Source organism: Artemia franciscana, chromosome 2, assembly GCF_032884065.1.
Source record: "Artemia franciscana chromosome 2, ASM3288406v1, whole genome shotgun sequence".
Taxonomy (NCBI): Eukaryota; Metazoa; Arthropoda; class Branchiopoda; order Anostraca; family Artemiidae; genus Artemia; species Artemia franciscana.
The window spans coordinates 1159622-1184790 of record NC_088864.1 but is presented as its reverse complement, the minus strand read 5'-3'; the positions used below and the strand labels follow the sequence as shown (position 1 = coordinate 1184790).

The following is a 25169-nucleotide window of genomic DNA, read 5'->3' as shown; positions in this document are numbered from 1 at the left end:
CCTCAACGCCCCGCTCTTTAAGCTAAGGTTTGACTCTTTCTCTTAACTCTATTTTTTAAAAAGTAAGAAACTTTAGCGTAAAGAGCAGGGCGATGAGGAGGAAAAGTCCCTTTCATATACGGAGTAATTTCTGTTCGTTTTAAGTTTTAATGCTGCTTCTTACTTTCATTAAAAAAACTTGTTTTTATATTTAATTTCAGGACTTTTTTGAACTAATACATGTTTTGATCTTGGCTCTCCGCACATAAATGATTAGAACGAAATTTGCATATTAATGAATTACAATTAATCAGAAGATTTTGAGAAAAAAGGAGCGAGGGAGGAGGCCTAGTTGTCTTCCAATTTTTTAGATTACTTAAAAAAGCAAGTAGAACTTTTAATTTTTTACAAACGTTTTCATTGGTAAAGAATATGCGTAACTTACGAATTAATTTACGTAACGAACTTCTATACAACGTAACGAATTTACGTAACGAACTTCTATACGAACTACGAACTTCTCTTTACACTAGAGCTTAAACTTTGTCCCAATTCCTTAAGAATGAGCTCTGAATCACAAAGGTCGTAGAATAAATAGTTGAAATTACTAAAAATACTTTAGCGTAACAAGTGACATATACCTAGGAAGTAAACTCCTCATATACGTAATAATTTTTGTTCGTTTTAAGTTTTAATGCTGCTCCTTACATTCAGTAGAAAAACTTTTCATATTTATTTTTTCACTGTTTTTTCAAATAATGCTAGAAAATCCTGCGCCCCCTTCATTAAAATTCTCTGCCCCCATGACAAGTTTCTCCATGGAAATATCCTCCCACGTAATCCCCCTCAAATCTCCCCCCTAAACATAAAAAAATCCTCTGAAAACGTCTCTACACTTCCCAGTAAACATTACTATATGTAAACACAGGTCAAAGTTTGTAACTTGCAGCCCCTCCCACAGGGACTGCTGAGGAGTAAGTCGTCCCTAAAGACAATTTATTAGGTTAGGACTATGGTGAATGAAATGGCTATCTCTCAATTTTGATCCGGTGACTTTTGGGAAAACTGAGCGAGGGAGGGGGCCTAAGTGCCCTCCAATTGTTTTGGTCACATAAAAAGGGCACTAGAACTTTTAATTTTCGTTAAAATGAGCCCTCTCGTGACATTCTAGGACAACTCAGTTGATACGGTCACCCCCTGGGGAAAGAAACAAAAAAAAAAGAAACAAAAAATACAAATAAACACGCATCCGCGATCTGTCTTCTGGCAAAAAATGCGAAATTCCACATTTTTGGGGATAGGAGCTTTAAACTTCTATATCAAGGTTATCTGATGAGCTAAATCTGATGGTGTGATTTTCGTTAAGATTGTATGACTTTTAGGGGGGTGTTCCCCCTATTTTCTGAAATGAGGCAAATTTTCTGAGGCTCGTTACTTTCGATGAGTATAACTGATCTTGATGAAACTTATATATTTAAAATCAGCATTAAAATGCGATTCTTTTGATGTAACTATTGGTATCGAAACTCTATTTTTTAGAGTTTCGGTTACTACTGAGCCTGGTCGCTTCTCTCCTGTAATCTGTGTATAATTTTTTAAGATATAGACGCCTTACAGTCCTTGCTGCACTATTCATGGCGAGGCTCAACCTAAATTTGTGCATTGAAAATAAATCAAAAATCGAACGTAAATTGGTGAATTGCTAAAATTGGCAACATACAGTGCAAGCAGAAATATCAACCTGTACCCGTTTTGGGAAGTATTTTGTTGACATATATATTAAAGTGAAGAAAAAATCATAAGGTTCAATATTAATCAGAAGATAATTTTGCTGAAATTTCATCCAAATTGTCTCAAAATTTTCTTGAGCTTTTCCTTACGTCACAGTAGGCGCGCTTGCTCCTTCTCCATCTATCTATCTGTAGAAAGATGGATATATAGATATCCATCTATATATCCATCCATCTATCTGTACTACACTCTACTCTACTATCTATACTCTCTAGCTTTACTCTCTACTCCATACTATAAAGTTTCAATAACTACAAATACTTCATATAATCTCTTCTTATCCCAATTAGGGACGATCTTCGTTTCGTATGACCTACGATTGATGGCCAAAAAAACCAATTTTTGGCAATCTATCATCCTACATACGTAAAACGAGACCTAGCCATCTTGGCCTTTCTTTCATTATAGCCCTAGAATGTAGTATAGAACCATTCTTTTCAACTTACTGTTTAATATATGTTCTATCAAACAGGTACATAAAACTATCCCTTTATAATTCTAAAGGAGCGTACCCAAGTATATTTTCCTCGACAAATTGGAAGGGCCCATGTTTCAAAGCTCTGTTAGACTGCTGCCGTTATCGCGGCCTCCAATATCATACACAAGGACTTTCCTTTCCATTATCCCAATTTTTTTTCAAATATGAATAAAACATCCTCCCCCTTCGCCTGCTCATTTTATGCTCATTTTAATGGTTTTGTTCACGTTTTTGACTATTCATCCCCAGCCTTCTCTTAATGGTGTCATACAGCTTTATGCTATGTAGAAAAAACTAACATAACAATTGATGAAAACCGATTCAAAAACAGATAAAAATGGGAAAAAAGAAGGAAAAGATACTGCAAAATAAGCATAAAATAGTAATCTGAAAATGTCTTTCTCTTTGTTCTAGCATATCTCCTTCGACTACTACTAACAGCTCACCGCAGCAACAGGGCGCCAGAGGCCAACACAGCTACGCAAGCTCCTCCTCCATCCGCATCAACTCAAAGCCTCCCTCTTTACAACCTCACAGGAAGTTCCAATTTCTCTTAACTCTTTCTTTACGACATCCTCCCATCCCAACCGCGGATAACCTGCTTTCCGTTTAGGCTTAGATGGTTGGCCGAAATGGACAATCTTTGGCAATCTGTCACCCTTCATCCACAGAACGTGCCCTAGCCATCTCAACCTTTCTCTCATTATAGTCCTTGAAGGCGGGATTGAACCAAACTTTTCGTACAATCTACTGTTTGAAATTCTGTTTGATCATCCAGCCGGGTACTCAAAACAATCCATAGGCAATTTCTCTGGTAAACATCCTAGCCAATCTTCCTCTGTGTTTTGGAGCTCCCTTGCTTCGGAACCATATTCGATCACTGTCATCACTGTAGTTTCTAATATTCTAATCTTGGTTCGCAAATTTATCTTCGTATTCTTCCAGACTTGAAAAAAAGTTTCAAACTGTGAAAAAACACCCTGAGTCTTGGCTATTCTACTTTTAACATCTTCACTACTCCCACCGTCTTTACTAAAATACTACCAACTTTTCGTTATCCGAAGTCACCTTTTCATCTTCATTTATTCCTAGCCTAAGCGACTTAGTCTTCTTGACATTAATTTTCAAACCTATTCTAGCACCCTGAACCAGCAAAACCTCTAATAAAAAACAAATTAATTTAAGGAGAGGTGCAAAAGATCAACGAGTCAACGACTCAACTCCTCTCTCAATTGATACTCAAGTTTTTTAAATGTTTTTGACAAAAAAATCATTATCACTTTTATGACCTTTATGGCCAGTTCGGTGGATATAAGACTAAGAATAACAAATAAATACACCCACTGTGATCCGATCACCCACTCGTAAGTTATAAATACCTAATTTTTTCTAATTTTTCCTCTCCCTTTTGCCCCCCAGATGGTCGAATCTGTAAAAACGACTTTATCAAGTCAAATTGTGCAGCTCCCTTACACGCCTACCAATTTTCATCGCCCTATCACGTCCACAAGCACCGAACTCGCCAAATCACTGAACCCCTCCCCCCAACTCCCCCAAAGAGAGGGAATCCAGTACGATTCTGTCAATCACGTATCAAGAACATTTGTTTATTCTATCCACTTCATCGCGATTCCTCCACTCCAAGTGTTTTTCCAAGATTTCCCCCTCCAACTCCCCCCAATGTCAAAAGATCTGGTCGGGACTTGAAATAAGAGCTCTGAGACATGAATTCCTTCTAAAAATCAAATTTCATTACGATCCGATCATCTATTCATAAGATAAAAATACCCAATTTTCATGTTTTCCAAGAATTCCGGTTTCCCTCTCCAACTCCCCCGAATGTCACAGGATCTGGTCGGAATTTGAACTTAGAACTTTAAAGCACAAGATCCTTCTAAATATCAAATTTCATTAAGATCTGGTCACCCTTTCGTAAGTTACAAATACCTCAATTTTCAAAATTAGTCCCCCCCCCCCAATTCCACTAAAGAGAGCAGATCAAGTCCAGTTATGTCAGTTAAGTATCTTAGACAGGTTTCTATTCTTCCCATCCAGTTTCATCCTGATCTCACCGCTTTAAGTATTTTCTAAGATTTCCGGTCCCCCCAACTGCCCCCCCCCAATTACGCTTGATCCGGTTGAGGTTTAAAATAAGATATCTGAGTTACGAGGTCCTTCTAAATATGAAGTTTCATGAAGATCCGATCACTCCTTCGGAAGTTAAAAATACGTCATTTTTTCTTATTTTTCAGAATTACCCCCCCCCAATTGAGCGGACCCGTTCCAATTATGTAAATCACGTATGAAAGACTTCTGCTTATTTTTCCAACCAAGTTTCATCCCAATCCCTCCAATCTAAGCGTTTTCCATCATTTTAGGTTTCCCCACCCCAAACTTCCCCCAATGTCACCAGATCCGGTCAGGATTTAAAATAAGAGCTTTGAGACACGATATCCTTCTAAATATCAAATTTCATGGAGATACAATCACCCGTTCGTAAGTTAAAAATACCTCATTTTTTCTAATTTTTCAGAATTAACCCCTCCCCAACTATCCCAAAGAGAGCGGATCCGTTCTGGTTATGTCAACCATGTATCTAGGACTCGTGTTTTTTTCCCACCAAGTTTCATCACGATCCCTCCACTCTAAGTGTTTTCCAAGTTTTAGGTTTTCCCCTCCCAACTCCCCCCTAATGTCACCAGATCCGGTCGGGTTTAAAATAAGAGCTCTGAGCCACGATATCCTTCTAAATATCAAATTTCATTGAGATCCGATCACCCGTTCGTAAGTTAAAAATACCTATTTTTTTAATTTTTCAGAAATACCCCCCCCCCAACTACCCCAAAGAGAGCGGATCCGTTTCGTTTATGTCAATCATCTATCTAGGACTTGTGTTTATTTTTCCCACCATGTTTCATCCCGATCCCTCCACTCTAAGTGTTTTCCAAGTTTTAGGTTTCCCCCTCCCAACTCCCCGCTCCCGTCACCAGATCCGGTCGGGATTTAAAATAAGAGCTCTAAGACACGATATCCTTCTAAACATCAAATTTCATTGAGATCCGATCACCCGTTCGTAAGTTGAAAATACCTCATTTTTTCTAATTTTTAAGAATTACTCCCCCCCTCCCAACTACCCCAAAGAGAGCGAATCAGTTCCGATTATGTCAATCATGTATCTGGGACTTGCGCTTATTTTTTCCATCAAGTTTCATCCCGATCCCTCCACTCTAAGTGTTTTCCAAGATTTTAGGTTTCCCCCTCCAACTCCCCCCAATGTCATCAGATCCGGTCGAGATTTAAAATAAGAGCTCTGAGACACAATATCATTCCAAACACCAAATTTCATTAAGATCCAATCACCCACTCACAAGTTAAAAATACTTCATTTTTTCTATTTTTTCCAAATTAACCGGCCCCCACTCCCCTCCCCCAGATTGTCAAATAGGGAAAACGACTATTTCTAATTTAATCTGGTCCGGTCCCTGATACGCTTGCCAAATTTCATCGTCCTACCTTACCTGGAAGTGCCTAAAGTAGCAAAACCGGGACTTTAGGTTTCCCCCCTCCAACGCCCCCCAATGTCATCAGATTCGGTCGGGATTTAAAATAAGAGCTCTGAGACACAATATCATTCCAAACATCAAATTTCATTAAGATCCAATTACCCGCTCATAAATTAAAAATACTTCATTTTTTATTTTTTGCGAATTAACCGGCCCCCCACTCCCCCCCCCCAGATGGTCAAATCGGTAAAAAGACTATTTCTAATTTAATCTGGTCCGGTCCCTGATACGCTTGCCAAATTTCATCGTCCTAGCTTACCTAGAAGTGCCTAAAGTAGCAAAACCGGGCCGACAGACCGACAGACAGACAGACCGACAGAATTGGCGATTGCTATATGTCACTTGGTTAATACCAAGTGCCATAAAAATTACTTGAAATAAAGTATTAGTGAGCTTCCTTACGACCAAGGTCGCCGACAGACAATTTTCCAGGGGGGACAGACACCAAAATAGCAGTGGTGGTTGGGTGACAGTTTAGGTGGTTTAGGGCACCAAACTACGACTTTACCCCGAAGAGGATAAATTTGCTATCAATTTAAAATTCTGGGAAGCTAATTGGCTTAAAAGTATCAATAACTATATTTTAGGCTTCCCAGTTACAAAAGAAGTAATGCCAAACAGTGGCAGTACTGGATTCAACCCACGTTTATTCACTTTATTTGTAATGAAATTAGGCTACGTTAGGTGACCCCGTATCACCTAATTACTTTTCACCAAAATTACTATTCATCGCCAATTTTTTAAGCATATTTAAATTTTATTCAAAATTAAAATTGCAAATTTAAACGCAGAACGTTACTAATCAACGTACAATTATTGATTTACACATTTTAAAAGCAATTAACCAGGGATTTAAGGACCGGTACATCAAGTTATATTTTGGTTAGGACTGGGCATGATTTGGATAAGAATCAGAAATTAAATAAAAAAAGAGCTTTTCAAATGAAAGCAAGGAACAGATTTGGAACCTATTTGAACAGAGTATTCTTTGTATGAAGGGGGCTATCTGCTCCTTAGTTCCCTACTCTTTGGCTTTTTTCCAAATTTTTAAGAAAATTTACAATTGAAAAAAAAAACGATTTTTCAAAGCACTAAAAAACTTTTGTTTTATGAGCAAAGTGTTGAGAAGGGGGGAGTATCCACTTATATACAGATTAATTTATATTTCGTTTAAGTTTTAAACTTGTTCCTTGCTTTAGTTGAAAAAACCTTTTCTATTTGTTCAATTAGGCTACGTTTCATGAAACTGAAAAATTTTATGAATACAAAACTTTTGGTGACACAGAAAAAACTATCAATATTTCAATGATCTCTATTTGGATTTTGGTGGACAATCAAACAGTTTGCGGTATTGAACTGTAAGTAAGGAGCGACCCGGCTCAATAGTAGCCGAAACTGTAAAAAACGACATTTATATATCTATTGATACCAATAGATATATAAAAAATTGGCTTATTATGCGGATTCCAAATATTTAAGTTTCATAAGGTATAGTCTTACAGATTTGATAAAATTTGTCTGATTTTCGAAAAAAAGAGGGAAAGACCCCCTAGAAGTCATAGAATTTTAATGAAAAACATATTTCAGGGGTGTTTTTTCCCAAGGGGTGATCGACCCATTTCATATACGTAGTAATTTCTGTTTGTTTTAAGTTTGAATGTCGCTCCTTACTTTCAGTTAAAAAAAAAAAAAAATTTTTATTTAATCTTAGACTAAAGGCAACGTGGTGAATTGCTAAAATTGGCAACATATAATGCAGCGCTATTAGAAATAAAAGCCTGCACACATTTTGATAGCACCCAGGGGTGTAGGTTCCTGCTAAATTTTTTTTCTGACACTTTGTGAATATATATGATGAGAGAAAAATGTGAGATCGGCTTTGCTCACACAAAAGCTAGAAAAAAAAGCACTCTAAAGGAAACAAAATACAGTATTTAAAATAAAGTCTTTGCATCCATATTCGTTCCTGAGACGAGAATTGAATTTGTAAAACAGAAAAAAATACATTTCCAATTTTAATATTTCTGATTATATAGTAGGTATATTGTTGCATTATTCAAGAAACAAGTTTCATTCAACTGAAAGTAAAGAACATGATTAAAACTTAAAGCCAAGTTGTGTCCGTAGACGCACAGTTTTGTTGTGGCCAACAGCCCTTTATCATGGAAAAATATAATTGCCTCTTTTTCAGTTTTTTAGCAAATCCCAAATTTTCATTTCAAATCTATGTTCAGACACTATCTTTTATCACTATGCGTAGAAAACTAAATTGAGTTTTGCGTTTTTGGCTATGAAACCGGTTTTTCTCATAAAATGTACCTGCATCCTAGTTTGTTTCACAAAAAAGCCTAACTTCACTTATTGAGTCTGTTCTGAATAATACACAAGTACCGGAAGTTGTAACTTTTACAGTATTGATTGAGCGGGAAAATCTATATTTGCGCCCCCCCCCCCCTGATATGGGTCTACAAATAGTGTATTTCTTTTTTACATTTTAGTTCCGTGTTGCATGATAAATTTATTCCATTAGGAAACACTACCTTCTTCAATTCCATTTCCACCAACTAGCCACTGCTTACTAGCTTCATACAAATTAGTTAACATAACATCCATTCAAACTTCTGTGAGGCAACAATCCGAATACAAGAAGCTCCAGAAAGAAACTGAATGAAACTGATTTAAATATAAACTGATTCTGCGCATGTCAAGTGATAATTTGTTCCTTATTTCCTTCAACAAGAAGCGACGGCTTCCACGTCCTGTCAAAATGACGTTTCAGAATTAAATCCGGTGCATTTCCTCAAGGCGTGGGAAATTGAAATCAGAAACGTTGAATTGGAGGTATATGTTTATATTATACTTTTATACTATTCGATTTTTTCGGCGATTTTTGATACCAAAAACGGATATTTTGTGGAGGGGCAACAAATCCGGGAGGTCAATTGGCTCCCTCACCCTTCAAATTGATGCGCTTGTTTTTCTTAGTTTGTTTTGCTATTGAAAGGATTATTTATACTTATATATATATGTATATATATATATATATATATATATATATATATATATATATATATATATATATATATATATATATATATATATATATATATATATATTTATATTATACTTTCAAGGGGCAAAATCCAGAGAATTCGATATTTTTTGTTGGAATTTTAATTTTATCAGTGTTGTAATGATACTCTAAGAAGCAAATCCAAAGTTGAAATTTAAAAGGAAAGTGACATGTTTAGTTAGTAGCATGAAATACTATCCAAGATCAAATCCTACTTCCTCTATTTTCTTATAGTTTTAGTTAAATATAATAGTCAAGGCTTTCGGCCCTGGTGAATCGAATGGCAAAATCGTTTTTGCCACTAAATGTGCCCTTTTTTAATGTAGTCTAGCTTCAATTACGGTTTAATTCTTATTCTGGCGGCTTTCCGCTACCATAAGTCAAAAGCAATGAGGTAAGTGAATGAAGATTCAGAAATTGATACAGAGATCAGGGTTAAAACAGTATTTTTAAGTATCCATTACCACCCTTTCCAAAAACAGAGAGTATAAAAAATATTGTGCCCAGTGAATGAGGCTTATGGATACACGGACTAAACCAAGGTATGGGAAAAGTGCTTTCAGTAACATATATCCACTCTTTCCCTGCTTGTAAGGTACCAAATATTATAGAAAAAATAGATGATGGCTTCGAACAAAAATTACAATTTGGTTTAGAACCCAGTTCAAATCCTGGAACTGCTTTGCCATGCTATTTAGTCCAAGAGAAGCAAACATTTAACCTAAACTTGATTTTTTTTTTCAAGTTAAGATAGGTGCTACAGAAAAACTACCCCAAATTCATTTCTACTCGCACGTAGAAAAAATATTGCTGCGTAATATAGCCTATACAGAGCTTAATTAAAAAACTACATCAATTTTTTTTCCTTGCATAGATTTTAAAACACATATCTGCAATATTACATCGTGATTCCTTTCAACAGAAAAACAAACAAACAGGCGCATCAATTTGGAGGGTGAGGGAGCCAATTAACCTCCCAGATTTGTTGCCCCTCCACAAAATACCCGTTTTTGGTATCATAAATCACCGAAAAAAACAGAAAACAGCAAAATTGCCTCAAATGTATTTTGAAAAATGCATTTTGCCTCCAACTCCCCAAATTTTCGTCGATTGCCGGTCATGAACGAAAAGCGACCAGAAATGGTCACTGAGTGTGCTTATATTCATAATCTTATTCTTAATTTACCTATAGGGTAAATTTCACTCATAGGCCTCTCCAAAAAGATTTAAGAACAACCCTGATTTTTTTTTCTTAGCTTAGCCTTGTTGCCGCCGGGGAATATTTTTTAATCTTGGACGGTCATTATGCCCCTAGAAACGGATTGATTCAGAACAGGTTTATTTTTTCATGACTTCTATTTTTTTCAAAACTAATTTAGGGGGAGGATCCAATTAGCAGAATGCATTAAGAATCTAAAATATGATTAAAAAACATGCATTTATGTAGAACTATTCCTACTTAGACAGCAAAAAGCCTCTGTCCTAGACAGGGGCGGATACAGAATTAGTGCTGGGGGGTGCAATAACAAAACTCGGGCTCCTTCGTTGGTACCTTTCAGTCCTATGTCGTGTAATTAGTGAAACTTTAGTTCTTTATGGGAGACCACATGCCCCTAAACCCACCCCCTCGGTCCAACCCCTATAGCAGAGTTTTACCATGTCATCTCTCCCCTTTTATTTCGGAGCTTAATTAGCTATTGGATAAATTCAGGATCGAATAAAGAATGATTTGGCCTAATCGGACCGCGTTTTTGAAAGGGCCTAGCGTTACCATCAAAATTGACAAAAAAAATTTTGCAACTTAAAGCAAATTATTTTCTTGATAAGGGATGGATTACGAATTATATAAACAAACAAAATATAATTATTTTAAGTTTACATTCCCGGATGAAACTTATGAATGTGTATACTATTGTAGAATGTTTATTTGTGATTTGGAAAACTGATATACGTAAAAGTTCATGTCGAACTTGCCGAATTTTATCGGGATAATCCTATGTTAGAGAGATTCTGTAATTAAAATCAAGTAGATGTGGGCATTAAGTCAAGGCTAATTGTAGGAAGAGCCAAAACAGATAGTCCGATTAAGTGAGAGGCAAATCTGGCATAAACCCTTATTAGGATTGTATAAAAACAATACATATGTTATGCTAGTATAATACTATGCAGGTATATTTAATTTAGTATATTGAGCCCCACAACAATTCGATCTGGGCCTGGATAGATTTAACGTATAGGACAGAAATCAGATAGAAAAATTACCATTTTGTTCCCCGTTCAGTTTTCATCTCAAGTATAATAATCACTGCCATCGCAATCCTAATCCCCTCTAACAAGCCACATAATAGATCTACGCTGTATACAAAAGTTTGCTAATTTGTGGGTTTGAATTATTTGTTATTAATTTTCCTCAACAGTTGGTTTATAATGAAAAATTAAATAAAAAAAACTTGATTTTTTTAACTTTAGTAAGGAGCGACATTAGAACTTAAAACGAACAGAAATTATTCCCTATATGAAAATGTCTGTACCCTCCTCAACGTCCTTCTCTTGAAGCTAAAGTTTTTTATTGTTTTAAAGAGCTGTGAGAAAGAGTCAAACTTTAGTGTAAAGAGCGGGGCGTTGAGAAGGGGACAGTCCCTTTCAAACACGGAACGATTTCTGTTCGTTTTAAGTTTTAATGTCGCTCCTTACTTTCAGTAGAAGAAGCTTGTTTTTTGTTTTTTTGATCTCTGAACGTTTTTCAATTAATTTATGTTTTGATTTTGGCTCACCGTACATGAATAACTAAAACAAAATTCGCATATTAATTTCACTCTTTTGGCTAAATGGCTTTCTCAAAATTTTGATCGGACGATATTGGGAAAAAATCGGCAGGGGAGGGGGCCAATTTTTTGGTTGCTCAAAAAGGCCACTAGAACTTTTAACTCTATTTACGAACGTTTTTATTAGCAATAAATATACGTAACTTACGAATTAACTTACGCAACGAACTTCTATATCCGGATGTTTTTATTACGTATATGAAGGAGTTTGTTCCTCGTAGATACCTTGCTTTTAACGCTAAAGTGCGAATTTTGTTCAAATTCTCTAAGAATGACCCCTGAATCACAAAGGCCGTTTAATTAGAATAAATAGCTCTTTTGAAATTACTAAAAATACTATAGTGTAAAGAGCAAGGTATTTAGGAGGGGACGAACCAACTCATATACTTAATAATTCCTGTTCTTTTTCAGTTTTAATGTTGCTCTTTACTTTCAGTTGAAAAAACTAATCTTTTTAATTTAATTCCTCACTGTTTCTTCCAACAATGCTGAAAAATCCAGCGCACCCTTCATAGGAATTCTCTCCCCTGCAATAAATTCCTCCATTAAAATATCTTCCCACGTAATTTTTTCAGGCTCGTAACTTTTGATGGGTAAAACTAAACTTGATAAACTTATATATTCAAGATCAGCATTGAAATTCGATTCTTTTGATGTAGCCTATCTATTGGTATCAAAATTTCGTTTTTTAGAGTTTTGGTTACTATTGCGCCGGGTCGCTTCTTACTCACAGTTCGTTACCTCGAACTGTTTGATAAAACTGATTTGTAAAAAGGGCAAACACACTCCGCGTTTACAATGCGTTCTGGGCGGCCTGCTTTCCATAATTCTTTGTTTTAGTTTCCATAATTTTATTTCTAAATATTAAATTTTCATCATATTTTGGAATATTTCATGATGATTAACCTAACTTCACTTCTCGAGTATGTTCGGGATAATACACAAGTACCTTTTTTGCAAGGAATTCATTTTAAGGCTCAAAATACGCTTAATAGAGTACAATAGTTACGACTATTCAGTAAGCTATTGTTTTTAATTGCAATTATGAATTGTATACAACGGCGTGCCTAAGGTCAAATCTTGCCCATTAGGGGGATTGGAACGCAATTGTGAAGGCAAAGATGATTACGTTTGGAGAGAGCACTGGATGGGACATTGGGTGTTGAAAATCAATTTTTGATACATAATTTTGTCATATACCGCAAATTTACCGGCTATAGTAGACAACTAGAAAAAAAGTTAATATATTATAGTTCATATTTTTGACTTACCAATAAAGAGAACGTATCACTCGATGCCTTTTTTTTTATGCTCAAAAATGCTTAAATTTGAATTTGTAATAGATGCGATTATTATATTTGTGAAGAGTATAAAAAAAGACATCGAGTGTTATGTTCACTTTATTGGTAAGTCAATAATATGAACTGTGATATATTTACCGAAAAAAAATAAATAAAACCAATAGAACAACGGACTAGAAACCAAAGAAAACATGCGTGTTAAGAATACCTGTCTTTTCCACGTGCATAGTAACAATCCTTTTGGAGTTTAGCCTACGTTTAGTCAGGCTCGGTATTTGTAATCTGACGACTTTCCACGGAGTGTTTTCTTGTGGTACGTCTCTTTGATATAGACAGAGATTTGAATCAATGCCAGTATTTTAAAGAAACTTGTTCTTTTTAAAACTGACGAGACAAAAATTATTACCGGAACTGAATTGAGAAAGGATAACTAGCGTTACCAATTCAAGAAAATTTGGGGAGGGGGTGTATATCTCAACGTTTGGAGATGAAAAATTGTTGTATTTTCATTGCGAATCCAAAGAAGGTATTTTTCAATGGGAATACCCGAAAAAGTAGTTTTCAAAATTTAGGCATGGGGACAAGAATCTTGGGAGGTATTTCGCCCCTTTCAACCCCCAATTGACGTCACTTTGGGTCAAGCTTTATTTTGGAGGAAGCACTGTTGCCAATTAGGGAGGAGGGGATTTGTCCCCGTTAGATTTTGATACATACTCTTTTACACCCCTCCCCTCGTTTACGATATTTTCATTAAACAGTGCCTTTTGTCGGGTATTTTCATTGACAAAATCGGAATAAAATTGCCACTTCCTGTTTGAACAATGCACTTCCCCTCTCCAAAGTCGTATCCAGAGGGGTTAGGGTGTTTGTTCCTTCCAAATGTTTGTCCGGCTCGCACAAAACATAAAAAAAGTACATATGTAAATTTTTCATGCACTTTTTAAGTTTTTGTACCCTTCCCCTCTCGTGCTGAAAATAATCCCGGATACGCCCCAACCCCTCCCCTATGCTTTTGTCCTATTCAATTGTCACACCAAGTATCGGTTTCTTCAGATTTTGAGAAATCCTCCAAAATACCACGAAACTTAATTTTTGGGTGGACACGAGCTATTTAAATTACACTTAAAGAAATATAATACTCAATAGTTTCTACTAAAAGTAAAAACGATAAATTGAAAAAATTAATAACATTGCAATTACATAAGAAACGGTAGAAAATGATTGTAAAAATAAGATCATTGCATTTGGAACTAGACAATGGTTCCCTGGATTATTTCAACAATGAAGAAGTCAACTGTCTGTTGTAGAAATGAGAAATGTCCACTTTATGGTAAAAATATGTGTTTTAATACCTTGTTTTTGACCTAGATCGGGCTGCCGACCATATTAACCATATTTTCGTTCAGTGAATTAATTTTTATTCAGATTCCCTTTTCCTCGGTACCGGTGGCGTCAATCGGACAAGGTGGGGCTGGTTAAGATTAACTAAAATAATTAAAAAATGGTAAAAATTCCCCCTCTAGATTTTGAAAAAAAAACTGCCGCCCTCCAAATTTGGCACCATTGCTGCTCCTGACCACACAACGTTCATAATTTAATATAATAACTAGCTAATCGTGTCTATCTTTCTGTAACTCAATATATTCAAGCTATTAAGATACATCAAAGGCTTCTCAATGGTACTTTCGAATCAACGGTATTAAAATTGACATAGACAAATGCGGGGAAGAAAAGTAAAATATATCTATTTAGATCTAGGGGTCAATTTTCTTTTTTTTTTTTCAATTAAAGATCGAAAAAAAATATCTTTCAATGAAAATATCAAAGAAAAGTTGAGATGGCTAGGCCACGTTCTGTGGATGAATGAGGACAGATTGCCAAAGATTATCCATTTTGGCCAACCAACTGGGGCTACATGGAAAGCAGGTCGTCCTCGTTTGGGGTGAGAGGATTTCACAAATAAAGATTTAAGGGAAGAACTTCCTGGGAAGGTGTAATGAGGGAGGCCTTGAATAAATCAGGATGGAGGAGGAGTGTGCGTAGCTGTGTTGGCCTTAGGTGGCTTGGTGCTGCAGTGAGTTATTAGTAGTAGAAGTAGCAAGGAGATTTAGAGGGAGATCCCCCCTCCTTTCTCTCCAATTGACGCTGCTAAAAACAAATTGATACTACACCCTAAATTTCAATGGTAATTGGTATACTTACTTTTCTTTTTTACACTCAGGTCGAAAACCGCACATCTGTCTTTTTGTATGGCTTTGTCCAATATAGTCGGGTGGGTAGTTAGTTTACAAGACCAGAAATCGAATCTATTAAAGCCATTTTTGGTCCACTAAGATTGAACTTTTCAATTTTTATCTACTTTCAGAAGCACACTTACCAAATTTTTTTGGGGGGCTGGGGGGGTGTAATGGATTTCATCGACTGCCTATTCGTTTTTATTGACTGATTTGGGTGATAATGCTATCAAAATTACGTCATTTTTTGTTATTTACTCTAACAGACTGATCATCTTTCATTGATTTGCGTTTGATCCCTATTACACGAATAAAAAAAAAATGACCCTGTAAAATAGTGGGGTTACGGGCCACTATTTTGTCAGCAGGAGCAAATCTTAACGATAAGTGCAATTAATTATTCGTTTGATTAAATCTAACTTTGAATCGGGGATTATCAAAAACGGGGTCATTCGAACAAAAATTGAAATCTGTGACCCTTTATTTCAGCAACAGAAAACAAAATTACACTATACTTGCTAAGGGGGTGAAAACCTCCCTTCTAGCTGCGGAAATAATAATTCATTTATGAAATATCCATGAAATTTTGAAAATAGATACTCTACATGAGCCTTTTATCTCGCAGCATCGTTAAGAAAAAGTCAGACCTCATTGTTAGGGGTTTGACGAGGTAGTAGCCAACTTTATGTTTAGGGTAACTATGGATATAGTACTCAACCAAAGAGAATTTAAATGATAAAAACAGGTTTTTTTCAAATAAACGTTAACAGTGACGTTAAAACTTAAAGTAAACAGAAATTATCAACTATATAAAAGACGTTGCCCACCCTTCAACCCTCCATTCTTGACGCCCAGACTTTACATTTTTCCCAATACTTCAAGGATGAATGCTCTAAGACAAGGGCAGTAGAAATAGAAGAAAAAGTATTTCCCAATAATGGAAAGACTTATTCAAGCGCATTTACTTTAAAATCAGATTTTGTATTCAGACATTCTGAATGATTCAAGGGGGGGGGGGCTGGAGAAGATTGCTTTGTTTGGTTCACCGTTTATTTTGCTATTATTGGCTAATGTCTTACCCTCTAATAGCATTTGGCGATGGATATTGTTATACTTACTAATTATTTCAGCTAACTTTTGACTAGATAAGTGTGCTACATTTGGCACATTATATCCAAGATAGCTAGTGTTATGCAAAAGCCATACCATTGTTACAACTGTTGATAATAGAAGGTCAATGTTTACATAACCTTATATTGCAAATAAACTTGATTTAGTAGAAATGTCCCCAAGTTTCAAGAGCCAATTTTCTTTGAAAAAACAAATTTCAAAAATAGTACTTTGTCTGGATGTTGGGATTGATGAATAATAAATTTTAGTATGATTTTTGGTTGCGATGTTCTCGCGCTGGGGTGGCCTCCTCTGTTATCTCCTACCTTGTACGTTTTTTTCTTTCCTTTCTTTTTGTTATTTTGGCATTTTCTCACTTTTATTTTATGACCGACACATCGAGCCCTGGTCCCTATCGCCAAGTTTAAACAATTATTTATTATGTAATTTGGTCAATAAATGTCTTGTCTTGTGTATGTCCTATAATTTACACACCCAACCTTACGAGCTCTGCTCTCTGTTGGGTCTTAATGTTTTTGCATTTTTAAGTAGCACTTTAAACTAAGTAAGTTTTTAAACGATGCGTATTCTTTCTTTTATCTTAACGTCAACGTCATACTCAGGCAGATAAAAAATGAAATGGCAAGGAATTGGTTATTAATGTTAGTTTATGTTAATCTTATTATTATAATATTATTATTATAATAATAATAATGCTATTAATATTAGTTATAAGGATCGCTATTAGTTTCAGCTTGTTTTTACCGAATATTGTCTACTAACGTTAGGGCTTTACACATTTTTCCAAACTTAACATAAAGACCAGAAAATGACTATTCTGTGCTACCATATTTCCAAATTTAAAAAAATTGTGCCTTATATATTCACTCCACTAATCATGAATATTATGGTTCAAAGGCGGTCATTGCTCAACTCACCAAATAACGCACGGGCTGATTGATTGGTGCTGAACTTGCGTCATGTGTAATTTGATTTTATCCATAGGAGTGACTATAGTGTGGCTCATGCGTCATTCAGGTGAGTTATATAAGTCTAGATAGATAAGTATAGATTTCTAGTCTAGACATATAAGTCAATCAGTAGAGTATTCAGATAAGTAGTGATCACAGTAGAGTAGGGTAATAATACAGTAGAGTAGTAGTACAGTAGAGTAGTAATCACATAAAAAATAGATGGCGCTGATGTAGGATATAATGATTTTGCACTTTGACGTTAAAGTCTGTCTTACTTGATTACAAATTAAGCGATGCTATAATCCTGCACTCAGTCTTTGGAAAAAAAAAATAGGCTTATAAAATAAATTTCAACAAAATAATCTGTTTATCAAACTAAGAAAAAGCCATATAGCAAATAGAAAAAAAGCAAGAAAGGAGAAAAAGCATTAAAGCTAAATAAAATATAAAGAAGCTAGAAGCTTAAGGAAACAAAACAAGCCATTAAACAAAATTGAGCTGATTTTCATATTTGGAGGACCAAACGAAATTTTTCAATAAAAAAAAGAAAATCAAACAAAAAAATATATCTCCGAAATTAAAAAAAAAAAAAAATCATTAATTGATCCAATAATTTTTCAATATTTCTGATCAACCTACCCTATAAAAAAACGTCTTCTTTGGCCGCTAATAATGTTCATAATGGCATTTAAAGTTAATGTCTACGCAGTCAGTGTGGTCATTTATGAAACGATTTGCAAACAATATTCTATGAATTTCAAAATTCAAATAAAAATCGCATCAGACATAAATATAAGCAATACTACTATAAATGAATCCTAAACTAAATAAAAATTAAAATGGATAATAGATTCAAATCTACAATGAATAGAAATCCCCTTAAATAAGACTAGAGCACTTAAGAGAATTTGACTTTATATAGTCTTAGAATTTTGCGTTGTTGTGTATATGAGCAAGCGCCACTTTGCAGTGCCACTTAGAACTCCTATGTGGTGGTGGGGGACCAACCCACCCATAAAACCCCTGAAAATGTCTGTATACTTCCTAATAACCAATACTATATGTGAACAATGGGCAAAGTTCATAACCTGCAGCCCTTCCCCTGGGGACTGTCTGGAATTAAATCGTCTTCAAAGACAAAGTTGTTAGATTTTTTTTACAATGCTGAGCAAAATGGCCATCTCGAAAATTTGATCCAGTGAATTTGTGGAAAAACAAGGGTGGGAGGGGTCTAGTTACCCTCCTTTGGTCACTTAAAAAGGGCACAAGAACTTTTAATTTCCGCGTGAATGAGCCCTCTTGTGACATTGTAGGACCACCAGGTCGATGAAATCACTCCTGAAAAAAAAAAAAAAAAAAAAAAAAAAAATTGAATACGCATCCGTGATCTTTCTTTTGGCAAAAAATACAAAATTCCACATTTTTGCAGATAGGAGCATGAAATCTATGTAGTAGAGTTCTCTGATACGCTGAATCTGATGGTGTGACTTTCACTAAGATTCTATGACTTTTAGCGGGTGTAACCCTCTTTTTTTGAAAATGACGTAAATTTTCTCAGGCTCGTAATTTTTGAAGCGTAACACTAAACTTGATAACCTTATATACTTAAATTCAACATAAAAATTCGATTCTTTTGATGTAACTATTGGTATCAAAATTTTGTTTGTCGGAGTTTTGGTTACTATTGAGCCAGGTCGCTTCTTACTTGCAGTTCGCTACCACGAACTGTTTGACAAGGCATTAAAACTGTCTTTTTTTCATCTTCTGTTAGCCCATCACTGATGGGAATAGTTTACAAGTAAATCTAACACTAAATATTTCATAGTTCAACTGAAAATTGTTTACCTAAGAATGTTCGTGTTTAAAAAAATATACACTCAAGTATTTGATTTATTATTTAAACAGCAAGGGTCACAAAACGCAAGAAAAAAATATACATTAGAGACAACAAGAAAGTAAAAAAGAAATCGAACCCCAATTTCCCCATAAATTACCAAATCCGTTGGGATTTTCCTATTACTGGAAGGATACGTCAAACTTAAAACCAGTATTTCCCCCTCTATAAACACGAGAATGGAACCAAAGAACAATGTCTCCGGTGCTTTTTATTACAGATTCTGGTCGATAATCGTTCGCACACTTTCTTGAATCATCTGCTAAATAAAGACTGTCCGTCCTCACCTCTAGCCATTCATAGAAGCAGGAACCATCCTTGTACTTTTTGAACATATCAAATGCAGTGAATCTAACCTTTGCTACTTTAGCTGAAACTGGCTTTTGAATCCACCAAAAACAGTCAGCCTGAGCGGTTCTAGCAGGCCAAGATGCCTTAAACTCAGGCACAGTGATGCCACTAATTGCTTCTGTGATATTCCCCCCGCATTTGTAAAATGTATACTCAGTTAAATCATAGTGAGGAAGGAAAGGCGCAGTGACAGTCTCACATGATTTACCCTTTGTCCCGAGCGGGCAGACACATCTGCACTTTTTGTCAAGATATCCGTGGTTAGTACATGATGGGGGATCTGAACATCGTCTGGACCAGATTGAAGAGCACTGGAACGCGCGGTTTACAAGAAGAGAATCATAGTGAGATACTGGATTGTTTCTAGAAAGAATTATTTGTTTTGTAGGGTCTATTGGGAGAACAGTAGGCGATTTGTAATCAGTGCCAAAAGCGTTCCAATGATAATGCATCACTGATGCATAGCAATAGGGGGTTTCAAGCGTGGTAAAATACCACGGGTTGATTCCAAAATTTCCTTCATACCCACTGGCAATATTGCCCTTAAAAACTTTTAGGTGTTTATCCCTATCTACTCGATTATGTTCATGGCTTAAGCCTATAGCGTGACCAATTTCGTGTGCAATAACATTAGGATCGTAACACCCCTGTCCAAGGTTTAGAGGCTGCCCAGAGCCCCCGGCGTAAATATTTCCAAGGAATGAATTGCAAAGACCTGCAGTGGATGGTCTTTGAATCCTTAAATAATATTTTAAGTTGTACTTTGTATTATCAATGAAGCGGATACAAGTATTTCCCCATTGCTGAATTCCTTTAAGAACCCATTCCACATCAGAAGATAAAACGCTCGAGTCAATTATATATGGTATGACAGGGTTTCCTGCAGAATCTCTGTACCATTGATTGTAAGGATGCTTTAAATAGGCTCGTTGCAAAAATACCCAGTTTTTATACGATTCTTGTGTAAATAGCATATCGTCCATTATTATGGTAAAATTTTCGTCTCCACGGTAGGTACCATGGTCAACCTCCCTGAATAAAGTAAAGTTTTCGTCTCCACTGTAGGTACCATGGTCAACCTCTCTGATTAAAGTAAAATTTTCTTCTCCACTATAATTGCCCAGATCATTGTCCATTAATATGGTGAAGTTTCTATATTCACTTTGGGGGCTAGGATTGTCATCCAAAACTAGAAAGTCAACTTCCGATTTTTCCACATCTCCTTCAAATTTTTTCAGACGGAAAATTCCTGGGGATAGGTCAAGTCTAGTCCTTGATGATAAAGAAGAATCCGTTGCATTGTTCTCAATGTGTTCCAGGCGCGGGATCTAAAAGAAATTTCTGTTGCATAACAAAATTTAGGCTAATTTGTGAGACTACATGCAAGTTTAAAAAAGTAGAAAGTAGAAAGTAGAAAAGTAGAAGTTTAAAGAGGTTATTGAAAGAAGTCCCCTAACAACCGTTATTTATGGTCTCGTTTCACTTCTATTTCAATCTTTTTCATGCATTTTCTCTTATCTTACCATGTTAATCGATATTCCAAGTGAATTATTTACAGTTAATATCATAAAAGTCACTCGTTATGTGGATTTATATTGATTTGGAAAGTCAGTTACTTATATGATAATATGAAGTATGCGGAAATATTTCAGTGGATTTGTCTCTTGTGAAATTATCTATTTTCATTTTTTACCAGCATCAAAAGAAACAATAATTATATTGCATTATTTTTAAAACTTTCTCTAAGACGGTTCTATTTGCCCTAGGTATTGCAAATTATAGACTTTCACATTTCCAAGTTATTTCACAATCTCTTTTTTTTTTTACTTTATTCGAATCTTTAATACTTGCTTTTTAGCCGCAGAATTTTTTTCAAAAACTTTAAATAAAAACGGTTTCATTATTGAGCTATTTAGCATTTTGTACCGCCAGCGTTATTCATGGATGTTGCTAACAATGGGCCAGTCCTCCTCGTCTCAAAAAGGTTTTGCACTTTGGTTCTTGCTACCCCTTTTCAGACAACTTTTGAGTTCACGAGTTTACGATGAGATTTAATATTTTAGGACGTAAATTCTAGCGAACCTACATAATGCTCTCACTCTTCCTCACATACTGTACCTGACACATTTCAGCGAACTCTTTACTCAGACTGACTAAAGTAGCACCCCATTCAGGAACTTTCTAGATAGAGAGGCTTTTGTTATCTTTGAAAGCTGTTAGGATAGATATATGAATGATGCTTTGTATTTCCAAGGTCTCATCTCTACTCGTTACCTACTTTTAAGGCTTAGAAGTTCGCCTTGAAAATATGTATTATACCTGTTTTAGCGTGATGAAGGCATATTTTAAGAAAATTTGCCAACTTAATACTGACAGGGTTTGCACTCAAGAAAAATTACACTATTTTAGAGGTATGCTGACTTTTCCAGGGTTACTTATTTAACGACTTATTTTTAGTATACATGTTCAAGATGATACGGTGTGAAATGGATTGATTCAGATAAGCAATTTTCCTGTGCTCAAAGCTCACTGAGTCTTAGGAACTCTTCAGATGAATGGCAAGAACAAAGAAAGAGAAGGGAGGTGGCAAAGTCTAGGAGTCTGACTAGGTACTGAGGAGTATCTTGTTTAGTACATTGCAACATGTTGGTACAAAACTTGAGGGTATTAAACAGTAACATTGAGGTTTTCAAGAACTCCATCAACAGTATCAGGAAGGACCATTGCTATCAGACGTCCTCCTTTTTGAGGCCATGTGCTCCTTTTTAACTTCTATCCTTCAATATTCCCTCCTTTTAAAATAGCTAAAAATTTTCACTCCTTTTTGCGTTTCACAAGTATAAAACACTTTCACAACTATGATCCCCCCAACAAAACGCTAAACAGTAATGAAAATTTATTGTTTTAAATAAGATGTATAGCATTTTGATCATTGGAATAAGTCTCTTTGTTGTTGGTTATTGAGAATTTTAATTTATAGAGAGTAGAGATAAAATACACTTAAGTCTGACACTGGCAACACTAAAATAATTTGTCAGAACATGTATTAGCCCCATCTCAAATAAATAATTCATTTGTCAATTCTTTTTCTGCTCATGTTTCCAAAAGGTTAAAAGACATTTTCAAGAGCGGTTTCAACCAATATTCAATGCTATTGCTATTAGTTTTATTTTGAAAGCACAAATTAGCTACCAAATGTCCTTCTTTCCTCAGAAAAAAAATACGTAATGTACTCTCTTTCTAAAACAGATGCTCCCCTTTCAGATATTTTGGAATGGCAACCACCTCTTTGACTTTGTTTATTTGAGGTTTTTTCTAAGAGTATCTAGAAAAAAACTTATTCCTACCAAGAAAAAATCCCTAAAATACATTCCGTTACCCAATCACCACTGATATTTTGGTATTCGCCCCCCCCCCCCGCTGTAAAAATTTCTGCCGGCCCCCTTGTTTGGAAGGATTTTTGTAAGCAAGAAGAAAGTATAGAAGAATATAAGGATTAGTTTTAGAAATAAGACCGGGACATTGAAAGTCACAGTAATGGCAGCTGTCAATCGAGCATAGGCACTATGTATATATTTAAGTACTAGGCTGAGTGACTGCATTTGAAACCGCAGGCTCCACAAAAATTTTGTTCGATCCCAATGTTTGGGGCTATAATTAAAAAACAGTTTTAAGATAATTAGCTCATGTTGAGTTCGGGGTTTGTCCAGACTTTTGTTCACCAAGAAATACAGGTCGGGAATAAAATGCTCATGTTCCCCCTTCAAAGGCTCCATGGCCAGGGATACAAGGGGAAGGTTTATGAGGAAGATTTAAAGGAATAGGGCTTCACGAGAAGGATTAAAGAGTGAAGTAGCAACAAACAGTGAATAATGGAATTGGAACTTGCGCATCCATAATAGTCTCAAGTGACCTGCTGCTGTAAAGTGCTTGCCACTAATTGTAGCTATACAGAACAGCCTAGGTATATATACGGTCATGTCAATCCCTATCTTATCTGTTGAAGAGTTTTGGGACGCAGCGTGTGTCGACCATTTTTGTGTGGCTCCTCCTCAACGTGTGCACAATGGCGAATTTTTGTGAACGCTGGTCCTACATTTGGTGGCAACGTAGGAGACCTGTAGTTCACTCCGGTTCCCGCGTCCATTTTTGGTGCTGTGATTTCTCCCATTTCTGAAACGAACTTGAGTGACTGTATATGTACCTAGGCTGTATTATACTTGTATGGTTTGAAAAACTTTGAAATTGAATATTGTTCACCACTAGCACAAGAGCATATTTTTTGCAGATGATCTCAAGGAACTACTCTCTCCTCACTCTCTGTGTAAGCATGAGTGCAAAAATTTCATTTATTGTCTTTTTTTGTCTTATTGAATTGAACTAAAATTTAATATACTAAAAGGCTACACCAAGGCCCTGTTGAGCCCTTTCAAGTTTTGTGCTGGAGATCAGCTCAATACTCAGGGGTGTAACAGCCTTGGTTGTTTTACCCAAAGTATTACATATGTGTAATTATGCTTACAGTTACGTTCCTTGGATTTTAATCTGCAAGATGGGATCTATTGAAAATGGCAATATTTATGCTCTTAAATATAATATATATATTGTTAAATACGCCTTCCCCCCCAATAATAGAACTCAAGGCTCATTTTTATCACCCCAGAAAAAAAGTGTTAGCAACAATTGTGTTTCCATGAGCTAATAGAGAATGGAAACTAATGAAATAGTTTTAGAAAAATTGCCGATTGATTTTGTGCATTATATTCAAAAGCATCGGTCAACTATGCAAATTACTTCACTTGACAAATAACTTTGTGCAACATTTGTATTTTACAGTCTTGTCTTGTTGTTTTAACTATTATTTTAAATCTCTGTTTGCAGAGGAAATTTTCTTTTCAGTTATCTCATTTAATTAATAATTTAATAATAATTATTAATAATTTTTAATAATTTAATAATAATTATTAATAATTTTAATAATAATATTTAGTAATTTTAATAATCAGTTATCTCATTTAATTAATTCGGGATGGACAGTAACAAATTTTTGAATTAACAATTGTACTCTGAGAGATAACAGAAAATTGTATATAAAACTCGGAAAGGTGGAAATGAGCGTTAAATGGATTAATTACCTTTTGATGTTGCGCTTTCACTAATTCTAAGCAGAAATATAGACATATCACTTTTTTCAGCATTCTTGACTTATGGAGTAAAACTGTATGACTTAGAACTGTTTTTTTGTAAGTATATATACTAGAAGCAAACGTATTATTTTGTCTGGTATAAATTACTTCTTTTGTCATCCCCAGCAGGGGCCCATGTCTAAGCAACACATGTTTCATTCTCTCTAATTCTATTTATGCATTTTTAATACAATTACCATTGTTTCTTTATTTATTGTTTGACTTAGATAATTTTTCATCGAAGTTCTAAGCTTGGCTGGGAACAGTAGGGAATTTGACATACATTTTCCCCGGAGTTTTAATTTCTTTCTTAATTACAAGAAGACTGTCAACGCCCAATAAATATACAAACAGTGGAAAATAGAATGCGAAATGACATAAAAAGCGTAAAATTTTTTATTTCTACAAAA

General features: G+C 35.4%; 2 protein-coding genes across 4 annotated transcripts in view; both read right to left on the bottom strand.

The window, feature by feature from the left end:
- Positions 1–13347, bottom strand: part of LOC136035681 (uncharacterized) — a 54323-nt gene extending 40976 nt beyond the window's left edge. The window contains exon 1 of one of the 3 annotated variants that reach the window (XM_065717620.1): positions 13219–13347. In XM_065717620.1, coding sequence (XP_065573692.1) covers positions 13219–13237 — 19 coding nt within the window. In that variant the 5' untranslated portion in view covers positions 13238–13347. Of the gene's footprint in view, positions 1–7991; positions 8011–8351; positions 8501–13218 lie in introns of those variants that run through there. The other 2 variants (XM_065717612.1, XM_065717628.1) reach the window with 2 other exon arrangements.
- A 5853-nt stretch (positions 13348–19200) lies between these two features.
- On the bottom strand, positions 19201–24786 carry LOC136035674 (blastula protease 10-like). The gene is made up of 2 exons (XM_065717599.1): positions 24709–24786; positions 19201–20901 (listed from the first exon to the last, which is right to left on the bottom strand). Exons 1-2 carry the CDS (start codon positions 24769–24771, stop codon positions 19345–19347), a joined length of 1620 nt encoding a protein of 539 aa, XP_065573671.1. The 5' UTR covers positions 24772–24786; the 3' UTR covers positions 19201–19344.
- Between the last annotated feature and the right edge of the window lie 383 nt (positions 24787–25169).